Here is a 23208-nt window from a genome sequence, read left to right as displayed (position 1 = left end):
AGCTGACAGCGCTATTATTCCTCACCTAAACTAAGGCTGTTTGGCATTCAGTTTGAGGAAGCAGAATCTGGGTGAGGAGTGAAAAATAGGAAAGGGGAAATGGCTCCAGCACGTCTCTGGCCGATGAGGGGTGGGGGAAGGGCCCAGTACTTTCACTCTTGTGAACAGCAGAGCTGAGTTTTGCACACCACTGATGAATCCATCTCTTGGCACCCGCTGTAGTCCTAATGCCCCCAAACAAAGACGCCATTCACAACGGGAGGTGCAAGACCTGTCTGCAGCAGGCGGGCCTGGCTCAGAGATGCAGGGGGTGGAGTTGGCACTGCCTCCCTGCATGCAGAGCCCCAAGCAGTCTGCTCAGGAGGCTCCATTATTACCAGTGAACAGCTTCATGGGTCTGCTAGGAGCCTTCTTCTGTCAGGCGTTCCAAGCCAGTTCTTCAGAGGCTTTGGGTTCAGTGCCACCTGCCAGCCTCCCAAACTCCCGGCTCTCAGATGGTGCACGCACAGAATCCAGAGGATCACAACCCATTCCCACTTCCTTTCACAAATGCACATAGAGAACAATAGCTGGAACCTGAGCATATGCTGAGTCCCCGTGCTCACAGGATCTATTGTCTAATTCCTCATAAAGCCTAGTGAAAGGGGGGTATTAGCATCACTGCTTTATAAAGGGGGAAGAACATGTGGCCCAGAGGTTAAGATGCCCAACCCAGGATTTAAATTTGTCTTCCAACTTTGCTCATTCAATATGTATTTAAGCACTTGCTATGTCCAGGGCTAGCACCAAGCCCTGGGAAAACAATGGTGAGCAAAGACACGCTTTGACCTCATGGAGATGACAGCGTATAGAGGAGACAGATACAAAATAGTCACCCCAGCAGATGTAAAATTACAAAAGGTAGGGACTTCCCTGGAAGTTCAGTGTATAAGAATCCATGCCTTCCCTGCAGGGGGCATGGGGTTCCATCCCTGGTCAGGGAACTAAGATCCCGCGTGCTGCGTGGCACATGACACAGTGCAGCCAAAGAAAAACACAAAAACAAAAAACCCCAAGGGTGACAAGTTCTAATGATGACTCCAGTAAGGACACGTGAGTGTATCAGGGAAGGCCTCCCTGAGGAAGTGACGTGAGCTGAAACCTGATGGGAGCTAACTGGGTGAAGATGAAGATGAAAAGGATCCTGAACTTAGGAAACACCACCCTGGGCCCCAGGAGAAGGGGGTCAGAGGTGGTTTGCAGCTGCTGCGGACCAGCAGGAAGGAAACGTGTATGAAAAGAGATGTAGGATTGAAGAGACTTTTAGCAACTAGAGTCCAGCAATGGATTAAGCGGATCGAGTGAGGGAGAGGAGGTGTCCAGGATGGCTCCTGGGTGCTGATTTGGGTTCCTGGGTAAACTTGTTTTCTTTCTTCTATTGAACACTGCCTTATACGAAAGATTTGAAGGTGGTCACTGGGAGCACAAGTTTGTGCAAAAAGTAAATAGGCCTAAAAAGTCCTTTTCAACGGGTAATACTTTTTTTAGTTATCAAAATGACTGAAGGGCATTCAGTGAGCAGATGGTGTCAGGGACACTGAACAGTCCTACAAAGAGGGCAAGAGTGTCACATGCTAAGAACTGTTTCACCCTGAATGCCAATAGCACCCTTGTGAAGAAGCACTCTATAAAACGTCATGTGTTAAGAAATTATAGGGTGCTCTAGGAATATTTGGGGGAATAGCCTTTTCTCCTATAATACAATTTTTTGGATGCAATGAGTGGAATGAACAGACAGGCAGCACAAAAACACCCGTCTCACTTCCAATCTTAACCTTACTTTTTTGACAAGGGATAAGACATCTAGGAATCTTTTCGCAAGAATATATATTAGCGAAAGTCTTCATTAAAGTACACACAACATTTTGCATCAGTTCTTCCCCGGCCTGTTAACGCTCTTAATTCCGGTGTCCGCTCCCTCTCACCTCCATCCCACATCCAGTCCATCACTTTCCCCCTCCTTAGTTAGTGTTCTGCTGCCCTCACAGCGCAGGTCGCGATGGGAAAATCAATCTTTGTTTCCTTGGTCACCTGCCTCCTCCGTTAGTGAATTTCGGGAAAGCAGAGCTGCCGCCCGCTCAGCTTCACGCTCGGTCCTTAGGGCCCAGTTTCGCGTCTAGCGCTTGAAAGGATGGAGTTTCCATACTATTTCGAGGGTGGGGCGTGTTCCACGGGTCCACTACAGTCCACCCTCACGACTCGAGCCGGGAGCCCTCAATCCTGACTTCTCTCTTCCACGCGGCTGGGTGGACACTCCCAGCGAGGAGGACCAAAGCGATCTGCGCAGGCGCGCCTCTGGCCCCGCCCACGTTGGCGTCAGCACGGCCGTTACGGCGACCTGGCGTATCGGCGGGCAATTTAAAACCAGCTCTGGCGACGCGGAGGACAAGATGAGACCTCCCTGCCCTGGTGAGGCTGTGTGGCGGGGAGGCGAGGCGGGAAGGGCGCGGTGCCAAGCGGTGCGCCGGGCTGTAGGGCCGGCGGGCGGGCCTGAGCGGGGAGTGCGGTTATTCTCGGCCTTGTCGTTGGTTTTGTTTTCCCGGGGCTGAGCCAGAGGCCGGCCGACTGTGGGAGAGGAGGGCCGGCGGGAGGTGAGCAGCACGTCCGGCCAATCAGGACGCGGCGTCAGCCCGGGCTGCTCTTCCGGCTGCGAGCGGAATACCAGACGCCTTTTCCTCGGGCTCTTACACCTTGGGTGGTGTCTCTTCGTTAAAAATGAGGTTTTCCCGGAGTGCACGTTTGTTCAGGGTCATAGAAGTTTGGAGGTTACCACTATATGGTTATTAGGCGTGCATTTATTTTTACATCCTTTCAACAAGTACCCAGTGTTCCCATTGGGCCAGACCCTCTCTCAGATGTAGAGATCGATTACAATAAAGAACAAAATAGATAAGATCCCATCCTCTTAGAGCATGTGTTTTAGTTCGGAAGAGAGGAAACTAAATAGTTACAGATGAGGCAGAGTGCTCAGTTTGAGAAGAGCAGAGTCGAGAGAGGGACTCAGAGATCTTTAAGCAGATTCTGGGAAGTGAGTTCCAGGCAGAAGGAGCAAGCACACAAAAAAGAGTAAGCGAGAAAGCCTGACGCGGGCACGGATCGGGACATTGTAACTGAACATCGATTGATGTCCGCCCGGTAGGCAGGGGCTTTGTGGGTCTTGTGCGGAGGTTTGGAAATTGAGAGTTACTTTTTTTGGACGTGGTAAGTGACTTACCTAAGTGGGTCAGGTGAAAGAGTCAATAATCACCTGGATAAGAGTTTAACACTGGGGGCAGTGATACGGGCTGCTCAGGGAAGTGGCCTGTGGACTGAGAGGTAAATTTGGCCATCATTACTGTATAGCTCCCAACCCATTGGTGGCTCAGATGGTAAAGAATCTGCCTGCAATGTAGGAGACCCAGGTTCGATCCCTAGGTCAGGAAGATCCCCTGGAGAAAGGAATGGCTACCCACCCCAGTATTCTTGCCTAGAGAACCCCATGGACAAGAGGAGCCTGGCAGGCTGCAGTCTGTGAGGTCCCAGAGAGTCTAAGCTACAGGACTGAGCGACTAACACTTTCACTTTCATTGTGTAGCTGGCAAAACCATGGAAACAGGTGAGAAGACCAGGAACCCTGTGGAGAAAACACTTGGGACCAATACTTAGAAGCTGGTTAGAAAAGAAATAGCTGGAAAAACTCAGAAGAGTGGTGTTATAGAAGCCAAGAAGCCTCTGAAATCTCAGAGGCAGAGTGTTGTCAGCTCTTTCAGGTGCCATTGACTCTCAAGAGGGATGAGGCCTGAAAAGTGACTGTTGGGTTTGGCAACATGGAAGTTGTGGGTGATGATGATGAGACAGTTTTCATAAAGTGGTGGGCATGGGAGCCACACCAGAGGGGTTGAAAAATGAGTAGGAGGTGAGGAAGTGGATATACAAAGTGTTTTTGAGCTCAGTACCCATCTGTTGAATGAATGGATGTATAATGTTAAAGGGAAGGAGAGAAATTTGAGGAAAGACAATTCTGAGAAATAAGGTGTGGCTCTAATTTCCATTTTGAGTTTCCCTCTTAGATTCCTCCTTTAGTGCTTTCTATATCTGTTTTTCTTCTGAGGTCCAACTTCCTTCCTTATATTGGTTGCAGTGCCCACATTCAAGTAGTCACAAGTCTTCTTGATTTAGCCTCTAAAAATGTCTATTGCGTCCTTCCTATTTTTACTTTCTTTTTCTTTTGTTTTGACCTCAGCTGAAGGTTCTGTTAATCATACTCTTCAGCTTGTGAGACGCTATCAGGGAAACTTATAAAGCTGTATTTATTTTTAATTCCCTTTTATCCCCAACATCATTCCTTTCCTTCCTCTTACTTGGGCAGCCTTTTAAATTTATATATTTATTTCATTTTTGGCTGTGCTGGGTCTTTGTTGCTGCACAGGCTCTCTGCAGCGAGCAGGAGCTACTCTTTGCTGTGGCATGCAGGCTCAGTCGTTGTGGCCCCCGGGCCCTAGAGCGAGAGCTCAGGAGTGCGGCACCAGGGCTTCACTGCCACGCGGCGCTGGGATCCTCCCGAGCCAGGGCTCGCGCCTGTGCCCTACACCAGCGGGCGGGTCCTTTACCACTGAGCCCCCGGGGAAGCCCACGGCGGCCTTCAGTGTTTGTCCTGTATCACTAGTGTGTTTTTACGAAACTAATGTGTTCTTATCTAACACGTGTTATATTGTGGGGTTTTTTTTCACGTCACCAGTTCTGAACCAGCCGAGGTATACATTCTTATTCTCATTTGGAGGGTGAGGAAGCAAACCTTTAGAGCATTCACTTAAAATTTCTCCAGCTAGTAAGTGATGCAGCTGGAATTTGAAGCCAAGTCTTCTGATTCTTAAATCTGAAAACTGCCCCCCAGTTCCTTCACCTCTCCTTTCCAGTGAGCTTGTTTCTTGGTCTGCTCTCATCGGCCGTGGCCGTTCACCACTGTTGTTGTACCCTAGACCTTGTCCTTGTGAAGAGCTGTGCCACTCTCATCTCAGTGCACCCTGCCTCTCAAACAGTCCTGTCGTCCCAGCTTACTCCTTGTTCCCCAACTCCAACAGTCCTTTGACCCAGCACACCTGTGTTCTACTTTCCCCATCTCTCACCTCTCTCATGCCTTTGTTCCCCTCCTACACAGCTTACATTCTGTGGTCAGTCAATGTAATCACTTCCTTTCTTAACGCCCATAACCCCTTACCCTTTTCTTGCCTCTTTACACTTGCTTATGACAAAATCACAACTCTGATTAATCCCTACTCTGCCCGAGCCCCCTCGCACCCTGTCATCTCAAGCGGACCCTGAAGATGTCCAGCAGTCATGCTGTACTCCCTGGTTCATGCAGTGTCCTTCTTCTAGACAACGATTTTCTCTGTGTTCCCTGGCACTCTGGGAAAGCTGCTCTTGTCAGTAACTTCTGGCTTACTAAATCTAGTGGTCAGTTCTCCTCCCTCACTTAGTCTGACCTGCTAGGTGCACTGATGTAGTTGTTACTCCTTCCTCCCCTGAAATGTTTTCTTCACATGGCTTGTAGAACACCACCCTCTCCTTTGCTTGTTATGCATTACCCATCTCTTCACGGATTCCTTGTGGTTTCCTTCTCTTTAAACTTTGAAGTATTCTAGGACTTAGCCTTTTTCTTTTTCTAACTGTCCTCATGATTTTGGTCTTCTCATTCCCCACAACTTTGAATATCCTCTGTGCTTACAACATCCACGTATATATTAATATATCCAGCCCAAAACTTTTCCCTAAACTCTAGATTTAAATATCTGACTCTCTACCCAAGTTGAATGACTAGTAAGCCTCTGAAGCCCAGAAGGCACCAGACTGAGCCCGTCTTGCCTCCTTTCCCCACAGATATGCTTCTTCTGTAGTCCTCCTCTCTCAGGCCCTGGTAACTCCATTCCATCAGTTCTTTAGAGCAGTGTTGTCGTTATCGTTCATTCATCTGTTTCCTCTCTTGCCCCATGTTTAATCCATCAGGAAATCACCTTGGCTCTACCTTGAGACTATATCTTGTTTGACCTCTGCCTACCACCTCCATGGGATTCCCTGGTGGCTCAGACGGTAAAAAATCTGACTCAGTGAAGAAGGCCTGAGTTCGATTCCCGGGTCCGGAAGATCCCCTGGAGAAGGAAATGGCAACCCATTCTGGTATTCTTACCTGGAAAATCCCATGGATGGAAGAGCCTGGCAGGCTACAGTCCATAGGGTTGCAAAGAGTTGGATACATTTGAGCAGCTACACTTTCTTTCTTTTTTTCTTTCTTGCTTTCTCTCTTTCTACCACCTCCACCATCCGCTCTCTGGTCTGAGCCACCAATATCTGTTGTCCTGGTGGTGGTGTTTAGTCGCTCAGTCGTGCCTGGCTCTTACAGCCCCATGGACTATAGCCCGCCAGGCTCCTCTGTCCATGGGATTTCCCAGATAAGAATACTGGAGTGGCTTGCCATTTCCTTCTCCAGGGGATCTTCCCGACCCAGGAATCAAACTCATGTCTGCTGCGGAAGGCTTTCTTATCTCTCCTTGCTAGTCTTTGGAACTCTGCATTCAAATGGGTATATCTTTCCTTTTCTCCTTTGCTTTTCGCTTCTCTTCTTTTCACAACTATTTGTAAGGCCTCCTCAGACAACCATTTTGCCTTTTTGCATTTCTTTTTCTTGGGGATGGTCTTGATCCCTGTCTCCTGTACAGTGTCACGAACCTCCGTCCATAGTTCTTCAGGCACTCTGTCTATTGGATCTAGTCCCTTAAATCTATTTCTCACTTCCACTGTATAATCATAAGGGATTTGATTTAGGTCATACCTGAATGTAGTGGTTTTCCCCACTTTCTTCAATTTAAGTCTGAATTTGGCAACAAGGAGTTCATGATCTGAGCCACAGTCAGCTCCCAATCTTGTTTTTGCTGACTGTATAGAGCTTCTCCATCTTTGGCTGCAAAGAATATAATCAATCAGATTTCGGTGTCGACCATCTGGTGATGTCCATGTGTAGAGTCTTCTCTTGTGTTGTTGGAAGAGGGTGTTTGCTATGACCAGTGTGTTCTCTTGGCAAAACTCTATTAGCCTTTGCCCTGCTTCATTCTGTACTCCAAGGCCAAATTTGCCTGTTACACCAGGTGTTTCTTGAGTTCCTACTTTTGCATTCCAGTCCCCTATAATGAAAAGGACATATTTTTTGGGTGTCAGTTCTAAAAGGTCTTGTAGGTCTTCATAGAACCGTTGAATTTCAGCTTCTTCAGCATTACTGGTCGGGGCATAGACTTGGATTACCGTGATATGGAATGGTTTGCCTTGGAAACGAACAGAGATCATTCTGTCATTTTTGAGATTGCATCCCAGTACTGCATTTTGGACTCTATTGTTGACTATGATGGCTACTCCATTTCTTCTAAGGGATTCCTGCCCACAGTAGTAGATATAATGGTCATCTGAGTTAAATTCACCCATTCCAGTCCATCTGAGTTCTCTGATTCCTAGAATGTCGACGTTCACTCTTGCCATCTCCTGTCTGACCACTTCCAATTTGCCTTGATTCATGGACCTAACATTCCAGGTCCCTATGCAATATTGCTCTTTACAGCATCGAACCTTGCTTCTATCACCAGTCACATCCACAACTGGGTGCTGTTTTTGCTTTGGCTCCATCTCTTCATTCTTTCTGGAGTTATTTCTCCACTGATCTCCAGGAGCATATTGGGCACCTACCGACCTGGGGAGTTCCTCTTTCAGTATCCTATCATTTTGCCTTTTCATACTGTTCATGGGGTTCTCAAGGAAAGAATACTGAAGTGGTTTGCCATTCCCTTCTCCAGTGGACCACATTTTGTCAGACCTCTCCACCATGACCGTCTTGGGTGGCCCCACACGGCATGGCTTAGTTTCATTGAGTTAGACAAGGCTGTGGTCCGTGTGATCAGATTGGCTAGTTGTCTGTGATTGTGGTTTCCATCTGTCTGCCCTCTGACGCCCTCTCTCAGTGCCTACCGTCTTGCTTGGGTTTCTCTTACCTTGGACGTGGGGTAGCTCCTCTCGGCTACTACCCCTGACCTTGGACGTGGGGTATCTGCTCTCAGCTGCCGGCCCTGACCTCGGATGTGCGCCACGCAGCACTCATGTCTGCAGGCGGGTCCTTTACCACTGAGCCAGCAGGGACGCCCCCTGGTTGTTGGTGGTTGCCTACTAATTGGTCTTCCTGCTCATCCTTTCAGTCTGTTTTCAACAGAACAGCCATAGGGATCTTCATGAAGCACAAGTTAGATCACTTTATGCCTTTTCTCACCATGTTCACTCCCTTCCCTTCTCATGAAGGCCCAGGTCTTTACAGTGGCCCATAAGTAAGGTTCATACTCCCCTACCCGTTGTCCCAGCCTTATTCTGTTGGGTGCTCCTGAGCTACCAGCCCTCACAAATATGATGCCCCGTGACCTATCTTCCCCACGTTCCTCTTGCACCACACTGGCCCCCAGGTGTGTCAGGCATGTTCCTGCCTCTGCTTGCTGTTCCCCCTGCTTCCACGTGACCTCCCACAGACATCTACATGGTCTTGATTCTGTTGTTAAGTTCTCACTGAAATGTTTCCTTGACCACTATATTAAAAATGACCTCCCACCTCCATTTCCCCGTCCTATTCCCGTTCCATGCTTTACTTTTCTCCAGAGCTTATATCTTCATCTAACATGCCATCCATTTTCTAACTTTTTATTATGAAAATGTTCAAACACACAGGGACATGGAAAGACTAAGACAGTAAATAGTCTCACACTCACAACCCAAACCCAACAGTTGTTAATGTTTTGCCATATTTACTTTTCTTCCCTGTTACATCCCTACTTCTATTGCAGGGGGCACAGTTCAGTCCCTTGTCAGGGAACTAAGTTCCTACATGCCCAGAGAAAAGACATCTTTCCGTTTGCAGTTAGTAAGTAATCTGTGGGTGATTCTTTGGAATATTCTATTTATTTTACATATTTGTATTGTTTATTCTGTCTCCCTGCTGGGACTAGAACCCAGTCTGTCTGACACAATAACCCATACCTCACCCTTAACTCAGCATCTCCTCTGTCTTGCCTGGCATTATGGTTGAACATGTTTGTTGTTCTCTAGTCTGTGGGCTTTTCAGAGGCAGCAGCTTCTTCTTACCCACCTTTATATCCTGTGTGGTGCTTTAGGTTCACAGTAACTGCGCAGTGAATGTTTGTCCAGGTTGGCAGGAAGCATCAGAAACCCCTCACTTGCCAAGAAACTCGCACTGTAGAGGTTCTGTGTGTGTGTGTGTTCAGTCGTGTCTGACTCTTTGCGACTCCATGGACTGTAGCCTTCCAGGCTCCTCTGTCCATGGGATTTCCCAACAAGAAGACTGGAGCGGGTTACCATTTCCTTCTCCAGGGTTCTTCCCAGCTTGGGGTTGAACCCATGTCCCCTACACTGGCAGGCGGATTCTTTACCACTGTACCACCTGGGAAGCCCATAGAGGTTTTAGCCATAGAATATTAGAATTGGGAAAGATCTTGGTCGGAAATGCTCAGTGAACGTCTGCCCTGGGACAGGCTGCAGCCCCCCTTTAGACATGGGGAGTGTCCTGCTGAAGGTTTCCTGAGCCAGTGTTTTGTCCCTCGCCCTCAGCCACCATGAAGAACTCTCCTTCAGGGCCCCGTGGACGCCACCACAGCACCGCCTCACCTGCAGAGCGGGCGTTCCCCACGGCCCTGCCCCGGAAGGCCCCTCTCAATGCTCCTGGCACCCCAGTCCTGGAAGACTTCCCTCAGAATGACGATGAGAAGGAGAAGCTGCAGCGGCGGCGTTCCAGGGTCTTTGACCTGCAGTTCAGCACAGACTCCCCACGCTTGCTGGCCTCCCCGCATTTGCTGGCTTCCCCCTCTGGCAGGTGAGCGGGCACTGGGCTGCCTCGTTGTGGCAGCCACCGCATCGCGGGCTGTGCGGGTTTGCATCACCACAGCACCTCCTGGTTTCTACGTCTGGATGCTCAACAGCTCCCATTTCGTTTGTTTTTCTTTTAGGAATGTTGATGTTTCAGCTACAATGCCCAAGTTTACAAACACACAGATTACTGAACATTACTCCACCTGTATCAAACTTTCTACTGAAAATGTGAGTATCTGCTGGTTTAATCAGTGAGGGTTTTGCAGCCTGGTCAGAGAGGAGATCTGGCCTTCTTGGTTCTGTAGAGACTGCACGGTCGGTGATGGTGCACTTACATTTCCATGACTCTTTAATGCTGGTGTTTTCAGTGTGGTTTTACTGTTTCTTATAGACCATTGCCACCCCTGTGACAAGTTGCCTGACCCCTCTAGTGTGACTAGAGAGGCAGCATATTAGAGTTAGTAGTGTAGTTCTGGAGCTAAACAGTAGGTAGAGCCTAGGCTTGTGGGCTCGTTGTGAGTCCTAGAATTAGCCTGAGTTGAAATTCTGTCTCGGCCACTTACACACTGTGCGGCCTTGGCAAGTCACCCAGCCGTTGTGCCACAGGCCCTGCTCTGTAAGATGAGGGTGAGAATATCCCTGCCTCAGAGGTGCTCTGAGGGCGCTGAGCCCCTCTGTGTCGGCTTTAGACCAGGGCTTGCACCAGGCGCACTCAGGAGCTGGGTGCTGTCACTGCAGACCTTGAGGATGAAGAAGCACACAGGGCTTTCGCTCTCTCCCCAGGCGTTGTGGGATTTGATGTCTGTTGAGATGTGGGCTCTTCCTGTTACGAACTTGGCTTCCCCTTGTCAGGGTATCGTTGTTTACATGAGCCTAGGCTCTAAATGACAAGCCTTTCTGCAATTTTCTGTTTTCAGAAAATCACCACCAAGAATGCTTTCGGCTTGCACTTGATTGATTTTATGTCAGAGATTCTTAAACAGAAAGATGCCGAACCGACCAACTTTAAAGTAAGAAGGATGTCCACCTGCTCTTGCATCTGAGTGAATGCTGATGATGACTAACATTTAACACAGCACAGTAATTGGATTCTACAAACACACGCGAGGCTTCCTTGCTTGGGACACTTTATTACCTACTTTACTTTCTTTGCTAAACTGATGAAGAGCTGATATCTTTCCATTATGTTCTACTTATTCCCTATCAGTTTTAGGGGGATCTCTGTCATTTTTTTCTTAAGGGCAAGTAAATCTTTGATGCAGATTGCTGTGTTTTGCCTGTTCAGCTGCTCCTTTCTCTGATCCCCATGGATACACCTCTGCTTGCTTGACTAGGTAGCTGCTGGCACTTTGGATGCCAGCACCAAGATCTATGCTGTGCGTGTAGATGCCGTCCATGCAGATGTATACAAAGTCCTAGGGGGGCTGGGCAAGGATGCACCACCTCCGGAAGAAGCAGAGGACCATGGTACAGGTACACGGGCTAGGATCTGAATATAAGGGACTTTTTAAAGGATGTAGCAAGTAGTTATTTGAGTAACATACTGGAATGAAGTCACAGGAAATCAGTTCCCATTCTCTCGAAGACATGGACATTTTTCAGAATTATATTTCAGAAGATACCCACACACTAGATTTGCTTGTTTGTTTTGGAAAAGAGAAGGGCCTTATAAAAGCTTTTTGATTTTATTTAGACAAGATTGAGTAAACATCACCAAGTAGGGAGCTTCTGATTTGGGATGATGTGTCTTTGGAAGTTGACTTGTATCAGAAGCCAGATACTTAATCTAGTAGCTTGGTTTCTCCCTCCACTGAGGATTAGATGTGCCTGCTGCTTTGAGGGGATGGCGTGTGTTGCAGTGATGATCACCCTTTAGAGTTTGAAGAGCTTGTATTGATAGATTCAGTCACATGCTCCAAAGCAGCGCCTACAATGCACACAGTCTTACTCCTTCTCACAGATGGAAGTGCAGCTGAAACAGGAACAGCCAAGAAGGCCCCAAAGCCAAGGAAGAAGCACTCATGCAAAACCATCGAGCAGAATGTAAACAACCTCAATGTCTCCAACGCTGATCGGAAGTACGAGGTGAGGAACTGTGCCCAGTGTGGTCTCTGACTAATTCAAGACCTCGGAGGTGCAAGTGTGCTGGTGTGTGCTGGTTCGGTCCTCAGGGCAGTAAAGCATTCAGCTGGTCTCTCTGCATTGTCATCCTTCAGCTTTTCATCCTTCAGCTGAAGAGGGCAGGTCCCTGTCTTCCCCCGTTTTCAGGATGATTGAGTACAAGAAAATGGCAAGTTACTGAGAAAACCAATTGATTCAAACGTGTATTTTCTTCTGTAGTGCATGCAGCAGTGGTGATGACAGCTAACATTTATTGTGTGTCTACTGGGCACATCTTGCTGCCTAGGCCTGTGACAGTCCATTCAGTCCTTACAACACCCTTGCTCCATTTTATGAAGAGGTAATTGAGGTGCATGAAACTAAGCGGTCTGCCTCCAGAATCCTTGCTGTAAACAACTTTACACGATTTAGCAAATCCAAGGAATCTGCTTAAAGGAATGATTCCAGAGGCCTCTTTATAAATTAGCAGTTAATTTAAAGCAAACAGATGTTGCTACAAGTTTTTTAAGAATTTTGTTATTAAAAACAATTTCAGTGAACATTCTTATACATATTTGCATTCTTCTGGGAGTATATTTGTAAAAAATATTCTGAGACATGGAATTTCTATTGCCTTCAGAAATGGTTTTATCAATTTACTCTCCCACCAACAATGGGCTCAGTTGTTTCTCTTACCTGCACAACATTAGTGATTAGTGTCACGAGGGTGGAATTGATCATCAAGGGAACAAGTGTACATGAAAAAAGGACTGGGGCCCTGGGGTACCCCTATCTTAAGAATTCAGAAAGCTGACTAAGAAACGTCCAGTGGCTGGGGGAAAACTAGGAGAGTGTGGTATTGAAATGAGAGTTTCAGGGAGGAGGACATAGTCACCTGTGTCAAATATGGCAGCCTTAGGCCTTGGTGAGTTTGGAGAAGGGGCCCTGGGGAAGTGCAGCTCAGGCCTCCAAGGAAGGGCTGCTCCTTGGCTGAGTTTGAAGGAGCGGCCTGGGGCTCAGGACCCAGACCTCTAAGGAGGGCGTCCCTGCTGGTGCTGGTGTCTCTACTGGCTCTGGGTAAGGTTGGTGCTGTGTCAGTAGAAAGGACAGGTGAAGTTCGGCTGCTGCTGCCGGGGCAGGGCGTCACTGCTGGCTGACGCTCCCAGGAACGGGGGTCCTGCAGAGAGAAGCGGGTCCCTTCTCCTCCTTCCAGCCCTACCATCTCCCTCTAGTGCCTCTTTCTGGTGAAGCCCAGTAGGGAGCTGCTGACACAACTGAAATGTGGCCTCTGACCCAGCATCACAGGGCAGAGCATAGAAGGTGGGTTTGGAGTTGAGTGGCAGTAGCTTAATAACTGGCAGAGAGCCAGAGTCTTATAATACCCACTTTCAAGAAGATTCTGCCGGCCGGGGGACAGGGAGAAAGCAAACATGAAAAATGTCTCCTGTTGGGGAATTTAGGTGAAAGTTAAACAGAGATTCTTAAGGCTACTTCAACATCCCTGTAGGTTTTGAAAATTTTTTGGTAAAAAATTGGGCAGAGGAAAACAAGTGGGGAGAGAGGCAGTTTTTTGGAAGAGTTTTGCTATTAATTGGGGCAGAGTATTAGAGTGGCAAATGCAGGGAAAGTAAGGTCCAGAGTTGTTGCGGGGTTTTTTTGTTTTCTTTCCTAAACAGTGATGTAGTATTTATTGACATGGGAATATTTGCAGAATATGTTCCTTTTTTTTAATTTTTAAAAACTATCTTTCAGGTATAATTTATTTACAATGTTATATTAGTTTTGAGTGTACAACATAGTGATTCAAAATTTTTATAGATTATACTTCATTTAAAGTTATTGTAAAATATTGACTATATTCCTTGTGCTGTGCGTTATGTTCTTAGAGCTTATTTATTTTATACACAGTAGTTTGTACCTCTTAGTCCTCTAGCTCTCATGTCCCTTCCTTCTCCCCACTGGTAAACATTAGTTTGCTCACTGTATCTTTGAGTCTGTTTCTATTTTGTTATATACATGCTTTGTTTTTTTTTTTAGATTTCATATATATACATTGTAACATATAGTATTTGTCTTTCTCTGGCTTATTTCACTAAGCATAATAACCTCCAGGTCCAGCCATGTTTTTGCAAATGCAAAATACCATTTTTTTTTAATGGCTGAGTAGTATTCCATTGTGTGTGTGTGTAAATGTGTATGTACACTCATGCGTGTATACACACACACATACACAGCCTCTTTATCCATTCATCTGTTGATGGGTACTTAAGATGCTTCCATATCATAACTATTGTAAATAATGCCACTATGAACATTGAGATGCATGTACTGTATATCTTTTCAAGTCAATGTTTTCATTTTCTTCAGATGTATACCCAGGAGTGGAATTATTGGATTATATGGTAGTTCTGTTTTTAGTTTTTTGAGGAACCTCTATACTGTTCTCCATAGAGGCTGCTAATTTCCCTATATTCTCACCAACCATATACAAGGGTTTCCTTTTCTCCACAAAGTATTTGTTATCTGTGGTCTTTTTAATGGTAGCGATTCTGACAGGTGTGAGGTGATACTTCATTTTTTTGGTTTGCATTTCTCTGATAATTGGCAGTGTTGCACATCTTTTCATGTATCTGTCTGGCATCTGTGTGTCTTCGTTGGGAAAATGTCTGTTTACATCTGCACAGTTTTTGATTAAGTTTTGTTTGTTTGATTATTGAATTGTATGAGCTGTTTATATATTTTGGATTTTAACAACCCTTATCAGTCATGTCATTTGCAATTATTTCCTCCCATTCAGTAGATTGTCTCTTCATTTTGTCAGTGGTTTTCTTTGCTGTGCAAAGCTTTTAAGTTTAACTGGGTCTCATTTGTTTATTTTTGCTTTTGCTTCCTTTGTCTTAGGAGACAGATCCAAAAAATAATGTTATGATTTATATGAAATCTGCCTGTGTTTTCTTCTAGGAGTTTCATGGTTTCCAGTCTTACGTTTAGGTCTTCAGTCCATTTTGTTTATCTTTGTGTATGGTGTTAGAGAGTGTTCTGACTTCATTCTTTTGTATGTAGCTGTCCAGTTTTCCCAGCACCATTTATCAAAGAGAGTGTCTTCTCCTCATTGTTTATTCTTGCTCCCTTTGTCATAGATTAATTGACCATGAGTGCATGCCTTCATTTCTGGGCTTTTTATCCTGTTCCATTGATCTCTGTGTCTTGTCTTTTTCTTTTTTAATTTTACTCATTTTAGTTTTGGCTGCAGTGGGTCAGAAACCTGAGCTTGGGCTTTCTCTAGTAGTGGCGAGAGACAGCCACTCCGGTTGCAGTGCGTGGGCTTTTCTTTGCAGTGGCTTCTCTGCTGTTGTACGTGGGCTCTGGGGCCCATCGGCTTCAGAAGTTGGGGTTTGCAGGCTCAGCAGCACCATGGCATGTGGAATCTTCCCAGACCAGGGGTTGAACCCATGTCCCCTGCGTTGGCAGGCAGATTGTTGACCTCTGGCCTGCGCAGGAAGTCCCCGTGGGTCTGTTTTTGTGCCGGCGCCAGAGTGTTTTGATCATTGTAGTTGTGTGGTGTGCTCTGGGAGCTTGAATCCGCTGCCTCTGCCTCTTTCTCAGGGTTATTTTGGCTACTCAGGGTCTTTTGTGTTTCCTTACAAATTTTATAATTATGTGTTCTAATTCCGTGGAAAATACCCTTTTTTTAAAAAATGAGAGAATTAGCAGCATGTTTACTTGTTCATGGCACCCATCTAGTGGAGAAGGAATTATTGATGATGCAGAAAAGGGAGGATAAATGCTAAGGTGGTGTTTGAGTGGGTGAGGAGGTCAAGGAGTAGCCAGCTTGGATGGGCCTTGGCGGAGGAGCACAGTGGCTGATGAGAGGTGGGGCTTGAGTGTGTACACGCGGGCACATTCTGGATATTCTCTTCTGGTTGTATCTCCCCTTCTACCCACTCCTGCCCCCATCAGTGAAATAAGCCAGATCTTCGACTAACAGCAAGTGTGGAGGAGGAAGGTGTTGGAGATTTGAGGAGAGAATTAGGTAGGAGAGACTCGTCCAGGAGGGTGTTGAGTGGAGGGACTAGGGAAACATAGTCTGATGGCCAGTCAGCATTTTGGGTCTCCTTGAGATCTTCCTGGACCAGGGGTGGAACTGGTGTCCCCAGTATTGGCAGTGGATTTTTACCCACTGACCACCACGGACGTCCCTCAGCATCATTCTTGCTCGTGCTTTTGGTTCTACACCGAAATGTTCAACAGCATTGTTGGAAATTCTCTTTCCCGACCATCTTCTTTCTTCCCAGGTAAACCCAGTTCTGGGGAGCCTGAGGACGCTTACACTGGCCTCTCCATTGTCCTAGAGAGAGAACACGAGAGCGAGCAGTGCCACTCCCTGCAAGCCTGCGGCTGTCGGGCTGTGGTCTGTTTATGCAAGTGAATCAACAGGGTGTTGAAGAAACACCAAGAACCCCAACACTGGAAAGCCTTTTTTACTCTGTAACCTCCAGTAAACTTGTAATAGCAGAAAGAATGGAAGATAAAAAAGGAGGAGGGGAGGCACACAAACCTAAAATTTGAAGTTTCAGCAGAACTTCCAGTTTGTTGAACCCGCATTCTCTGGATGATGGCAGAAGATGGGGAAGCAGATGTTCTGTGGGTGGGTCTGGACCAGCTGAGAACCCCTTTTTGCGTGTGAGCTCATCTGGTTTGGACAGATCTCTTTACTGTGTGCAGAATTCTTGCTGCCACGGGGGGTCCAGCCTGCTTATGTTCCAGTTCTTCAGGCCAGGAGAGCACAGACAGACAGTGTGAGGAAGGTCCAGGCTCCTAATCAGGAGACCAGAGTGGGTGGAGGTCAGAGTTTACAGAAGAGGCAAGATTTGAAGGGTGGGTAAGTGTTTGCCAGGTGGTGACAGGAAGGGGACTCTGGGCAGAAGCACAAGCCGAGGTCACGAAGCAGAGAAAGTTCTGGTTCCTTCAGCAGATGGACAGTGTCCAAGTTGGACTGGAGGAGAGGATTTACTCCTGAAATGACTCGACTTCATCCTGCCGTCTACTGCCTACCGAGGCTTGCTTTTACGGCTTCTCTCCCTTGCTGGGACCCTTATTTCAAAGAGTTCATTTTTCTAGACTGCACAGCCAGCGGTGATTCATTTTCCCATTCAGTCACTCAGAGATGTAAGTCAAATCTAATTCACATGAAAGAACCATTGTTCTCACACTGATGTGATCTAATTCTAGGCAAAAGTGAGGAAAGTTATCTTAGTGTTTTCAGCTGTAAATGTGGGTCAGTGTGCAGATTTCATGTTGACTCTTTGAAATGCTGAGTTTCAGTAACTACCTGCATAAGACCTTGGTGTGGGATCCAGGAGGAAAACCATTGCTGTGGTGAGCCTTTGAGGAAAGGCATGGGAGTAGCACCTCTGGTATTTTTAGGATGAGAAGTAGGAGAGAGCAGAGACAAGGGTTAACTCAGGCAGTGGTTATGCTGCTGGCAGTGAGGGCGGGAAGGAAGAGGTGGGTGGCGGAGACAGGCCCACCAGGGAAGCCCACCCAGCCTTGTTCTGGCTGGGTGAGGGGTGAGCAGGCGGGACACAGGTGCCATGCGTGCTGTTCTGGGGCTCGCGTATCAGCAAGTGAGAGGAGAATCTCAGTGCTGGTGAGGTTGGGCTCAGGGCTGAGGGGGCCAGTAAAGAGCCGGAGAGCCACGTCTGTCCTCATAAGTAGGGGCCCCTGTCTGCAGAGTAGCCTTGTCCTAAGCCGTAAGGAAGACCTGTGAACACAATGCCCAACCTCTTCCCTGTCACTGGCCTCCTGGAGAGTCCCAGGCGGCTCCTGCCCTCTGGCCACACAGGCCTGTGTGCCTGTGCCTGGCCGTGTCCTCTGCACCCCGTTCTGCTTTGGGGCTTGATGACACATGGTTATGCCCCTCCTGCACCCTGACCCCCAGCCTCGGGGGTCTTCTGACCACCTCTCCCCTGTGTAACCCAGCCATCCAACCCTGATGACTCTGCCTGTCCTTTGCCTGGATGTCTTACTTGGGTTCTTTCTTCCACATCTTTGAAAATATTGTTCAGAGGATTGATGGGATTCTGTGAATCCCTCACACAAACTTTTTATAAGTCAGTGGAATTTGTTGTGGTAGCATTCTACTACAGATAGATGTTCAAAAAGTGATGGTGGAGAGGTGTCCCTTGTGATCCAGGAGTTGAGAGTCTACCTGTCAATGCAGGGGATGTGAGTTCAATCCCTAGTCCAGGAAGATTCCATATGCTGCGGAGCAGCTAAGCCCATGCCCCACGACTACTGAGCCAGCGCTCTAGAGCTCTTGAGTCACCACTGAAACCTGCTCACCTAGAGCCCATGCTCCAGAACAAGAGAAACCGCTGCAGTGAGAAGCCCGCGCACCACAACTAGAGTGGCCCCTGCTTGCCACAACTTAGAGGAAGCCCATGCGCAGCAATGAAGACCCAGCACAGCCAAATAAGTAAAATCTTAACAGAACCCACACCTGACTGGAGAGAGACCAGCAGAAGCACACTGCCCAGGAACATTACAGGCAAACACGCTGACGTGGTACCAGCCTGTCACCATCTACTGTGTGCCTTTCTCCATCTGAGTGTGCACAGCCCTCCTTTTGAAGCAGGTGGGGTTTTACCTGTCAGTTGATCATGTGCAGAGACCTTTTGATCCCGTAGATGCAGCTGCGAATGAGCAAGGCCCAGTGAGCGGGGTTTCCTGTTTCCTTTGGCTGCGTCCCTTAACCCTGGGGTCCCCTCTGCTTTTCTGCACTCAGGTCGACCCCATGTTCCAGAAGACAGCAGCCTCGTTTGACGAGTGCAGCACTGCAGGCGTGTTCCTCTCCACCCTCCATTGCCCAGACTACAGGAGCGAGCTGCTGTTCCCCGCCGACATCCAGACCCTCTCCAGCGGGGAGCCTCCTGAGCTGCCAGATTTGGGCTGGGTGGAAATGACCAACTTAAAAGGTGAGTCCGGTGCTGCCTCTTACGAGAGCAGGTCAGTCATCAGAGAGGTTTCTGTATATAACCATGGCTAGCAAGCCTACTGTGCTCTTGTGTTGCTTATTTACCCAGAAGATTCCTCTGGAAAGACAAAGTGGGCTTGCTTTTTTGAGGAGAAACTCACTTTTGGCCTCTGCAGCACGGAGTCTTGACCAGCAGTAGCCAGTGCTTGTGGTTTATGTGTGCTAAGGCCTTCTGGTGCCCTGTGGGCAGCTGGCTCTCTGGAGGGTGAGAGTTTGGACTTGGGAAAGGGGCTGTAAGAGACTTGTTGCGCCAGAGGCCTTGTGTTCACTTGTTATTAACCCAGGGGATCCTGAGAAGAAAAGGGCTGTATGAACTGTCTTCAGAATCCTCCACGGTGGTCTGAGAACAGATCTGTCCTGTTGTCAGTCCCTTATACTGGCTTAGCAGTGATTTCCGCCACCCCCTGCCACTCATCCAACCTGTCCCCTCCCACTGCTGGGGGAGCCTCTGAGGATGTGGTAGGCGGTGTGAAGGCCAGGCACTAGCATGGGACGATTTTGGTGTACATGGAATTATCCTCCCCTCTGCAGGGCCACACCGATATTATGGTGCCCATTCGCCTGTCCTTGTCCAGAATTTGCTAAGAATGACTGTTTAGTACTAACAGTTGTCCAGGTGTTTGTACTCAGTGAGGCTCTCGGCCTGTGAGGTGGGTAATCTGGACCTAGTTTGGTTGTTGTTTAGTTGCTCAGTTACGTTCGACTCCTTTGGGACCCCACGGACCGCAGCCTGTCAGGCTCCCCTGTTCATGGGATTCTCCAGGCAAGAATACTGGAATGGGTAGCCATTCCCTTCTCCAGGGGATCTTCCCGACCCAGGGATCAAACCCATGTCTCCTGCACTGCAGGCAGATTCCTTACCACTGAGCCATCAGGGAAGCCCATCCCTAGTTTATTTTGGGACTAAAATAAGTGCCGTTGCACAATGGTCTGTGCCGTTAGTACGCTTTCAGGATGGGTTTTTGATTTCCCAGCTCCAGCATGGGACACAGAGTCCATTTTGGAGTTTAAAAGTCTGTGCTTCAGGCTTTTGCTCTGGTGTTTTCCCAATTCCTGGAACACCAGTGTGGAGCCTACCTCTGGCACGGGTGTGTGCCTGAGCACACGTCCTCTCCTGGGAGAGTAGTCGGCACACAGGTAGGCGGCCAGCCAGCCTCTGTCCGAGGGCAGGAGGTGGCCGCGCCTCCCCCTCCATGGGGCTGCTCCATCATCTCCAGGGGCTGAGGCATGTCTGCAGCCTGCTCTGATCCTTCTTTGTGATCTTCCTGTCCTCCCAGCGGCCCTGCAGCAGTGCGCGGAAGATCGCCAAATCTGCCCTTCCCTGGCCGGCTTCCAGTTCACTAAATGGGACAGTGAAGCACATAATGAGGTGTGGTCAATTTCTGGACTTCTAAGGGCCCTGGGCATTTCTCCAGCAGTTCGTGGTTTCAGTGAGATGGCCTGAGATGAGTCCTGCCCAGTGGGAACCAAAACCGTGGCATCATTTTTATTTAGCCGGCAGTACAGAAAGTATTTGCTTTGGCTTCTCCATAGGGACTAAACACTGGGGCAGGCTGGGAGTGGGGCTGTGCGCTGCCCTCCGCAGGCCTATTAAGCAGCGTGTGGGGATCAGCTTCGTGTTTCTTCTTGTCTGCCCCCCAGGGTAAGGCAGTCCTTCCATTCCTGGGTGCACAGTCTCATCAGATTTACTCTCAAACATGGCTGTCCCAGTGGCCTCTGGTCTCTTAGGTTGCTGTCAAGCTCAAGGAATTTCCTGCTCTTCAGACTTGAGTCCCTTGGCACAGAGTTTCCTGAGAAATTGTCATGTGTGAGGTTTTCCTCTATTTTTAGCCTGGCCCCCTTTAGTCTACTTACTACAACCTCCAAAATAAATGGTCTCCATGGAAAACTGTTTAAACATGGGGTTAAAGGATGCAGATTCCGGTTTCGTGTTTTACAAAATGTGCCTGACGACAATCCAGCTCCATCCTGTGCCGCACAATGTAAACTTCCTCAGCGCTCTGCGGTGGAGAGAACCCTGGCTGCGGGGAGGCGGGCCTGGGGGGAGGCCCCTCCAGTGGGGCGGGCCCTCCCGCAATGGCGGGCTGGTGGTGGGGATGGGGTGGTGGGGGTGTGGGGGACTGGGAGCTCTCCGTCTCTTCCAGTCAGTGTCAGCCCTGGTGGACAAGTTTAAGAAGAACGACCAGGTGTTTGACCTCAATGCCGAGGTGGAGGACAGTGACTGTGAGGACTTCCCCAACGGGCCCCTGGAGGATGACTTCGATGCCAATGACGAAGCAGAGCAGACTGCAGCGGGGGACCGCACCGAGCTCGGGAGCTGGAAGGAGTCCTGCCAGGTTCACAGCTGCCAGTAAGGCGCTCAGGGCCACGGGAAGTGTTCCCATAGCCGTCCTCCCAGAGGTCCTGCTGGGACAGTCAGGTTTCATCCTTGTGGTCGGCTGGGCTGTTGTGTCTTGTCACACAGGCTGAGCCATTCTTACTCACGATGGAATCAATCTGCCTCTGAATATCGGCTCAGCCACTTACTGGTCATAAGGCTGACATTGCAGGAGTCGATAAGCATGACATAAAAAGCTGGGCTCTAGTAGCTCCTTCAGCGGCGGCTTGTCATCACCACTTCCATTTTGGTAGCATGGACTGTGCTCCCTTTCAAGACCCTGGACATGGTCTGGCTTTTGACTGAATCACTGCATCTCAGTTATAGGCAGAAAACAGGCTTACGTATTGATTACTGAGAAAAAGTGGGCCCCACGTAAAGGGCAGAGTTGGTTATCAAATTGGTAGACGGGATGAGCAAAGCAAGGAAAACTAAGGCAGCAGGTAAAATTGAGCATATGAGATTGGGGAGATGGTAGAATTGGTCTCCAGTAATGTAGATTTTTGATTACTCTAGTAAGCATCATTGGAAAATCTGAACTTGGTTGATCTTTATTATATGTACTTACTAGGTTATTTTACGTTAATTTTGAATATGATCTGGAAGCGGGATCCCACAAGCCTGCTGTGTGAGGGCTGCTAAAGGTCTTGAACGGGCCTGGGTATACCAGATCCCACGAGACTAGAACAGGCAGACCCTTGGATGACCCTGTGCCCACAGCAGCGGCTTGGCAAGTCTGGGGTCAGGGACAGCCCAGCTGGTTCACTGTGGGTGAAACTGTACAAGTTGTCCAGCGTGATTTCCCACCAAGGCAAAAATTCCTTCAAGAGCCTTGCTGAGTGTGTCCAGGCTGAGAGTGCTTTCTGGACTCACTTTGTTTGCCCATGTGGGGAATGATGAGATTGACAGTGCCCCTTCAAATCTGACTAGAAGTCAGGGGGCTGTGAGGACCTCAAGGAAGAATTACCCCTACCCCCCAGACCCTTTAGAAACCGCCTCTCCTGGTGTGTGCTATTACCACCCTGTGGTTTTGTCCATGTTCCCATCCTGTCTTCCAAGAAGTGAGAAATGATGGGCAGATTGGTGGGATGAGCTCTTTTAATGTCTTTTTCAAAGTCAGAGAAGAGCATCACTTTGTGTAAACAGTGAGGCAGCCTCTGAGGAACTGATGGAGCAGGAGGGTTTTAGTGGCTTCTGTTCTGTTATTTTGTTATAACCATATAACCCATAGATGGTTATTTTAAACACATTTTGAACAAATGTCTCCATTTCTCTCCCCAGTTGGACAGAATAGAATCTTAGACTGGATCCTGCTGAGTGAGTGCACTGCGGGCATAGGGCTTAGGTTCTAGTGCAGGGTTTTGTCTGCCTTGAAATGCCTGCTGCTGGCCGGGTACTGGCCTTTCCTGGGAGCTCAGCGAGTGTGTGAGCTGAACTAGGCCTGACCCTGCCGTGGGTGGCTGGGAGGTGTGGGGCAAGTGATCCGTCTGTGGGGCTTTGCTCTCTCACCTGGAAAGGGAGTGACTGGGGCTTGATGATAATAGTATCATAGTATCTGATGTTTCCTGAGCGCCCGATTAATAGTATCTGATGTTTCCTGAGCGCCCGATTATTCTGATTGTGCCACATACTCTGCCAGGTTCCTTACCTGCATATTTCACATAATTTATATAATATATAAAAATAATCTCTTCATCCTTACAACAACCCTGTAGGTCCTGTTACCCCATTTTACAGGTGAGGAAACAGTCTCAGAGAAGGTAAGTAAGGGTGG

General features: G+C 48.2%; 1 protein-coding gene across 2 annotated transcripts in view; it reads left to right on the top strand.

Annotated features, from left to right (window-relative positions):
* Positions 1-1624: 1624 nt before the first annotated feature.
* NCAPH (non-SMC condensin I complex subunit H) overlaps positions 1625-23208 on the top strand; it is a 32571-nt gene continuing 10987 nt past the window's right edge. The window contains exons 1-9 of one of the 2 annotated variants that reach the window (XM_065929799.1): positions 1625-2448; positions 9664-9925; positions 10059-10149; positions 10839-10931; positions 11256-11394; positions 11882-12006; positions 18809-18998; positions 20335-20426; positions 21202-21407. In XM_065929799.1, coding sequence (XP_065785871.1) covers positions 2430-2448; positions 9664-9925; positions 10059-10149; positions 10839-10931; positions 11256-11394; positions 11882-12006; positions 18809-18998; positions 20335-20426; positions 21202-21407 — 1217 coding nt within the window. In that variant the 5' untranslated portion in view covers positions 1625-2429. Of the gene's footprint in view, positions 2449-2755; positions 3106-9663; positions 9926-10058; positions 10150-10838; positions 10932-11255; positions 11395-11881; positions 12007-18808; positions 18999-20334; positions 20427-21201; positions 21408-23208 lie in introns of those variants that run through there. The other variant, XM_065929800.1, reaches the window with a different exon arrangement.

This window comes from Muntiacus reevesi, chromosome 3, assembly GCF_963930625.1.
Source record: "Muntiacus reevesi chromosome 3, mMunRee1.1, whole genome shotgun sequence".
Lineage (NCBI taxonomy): Eukaryota > Metazoa > Chordata > Mammalia > Artiodactyla > Cervidae > Muntiacus > Muntiacus reevesi.
This window is presented reverse-complemented; position numbering and strand designations above follow the sequence as displayed.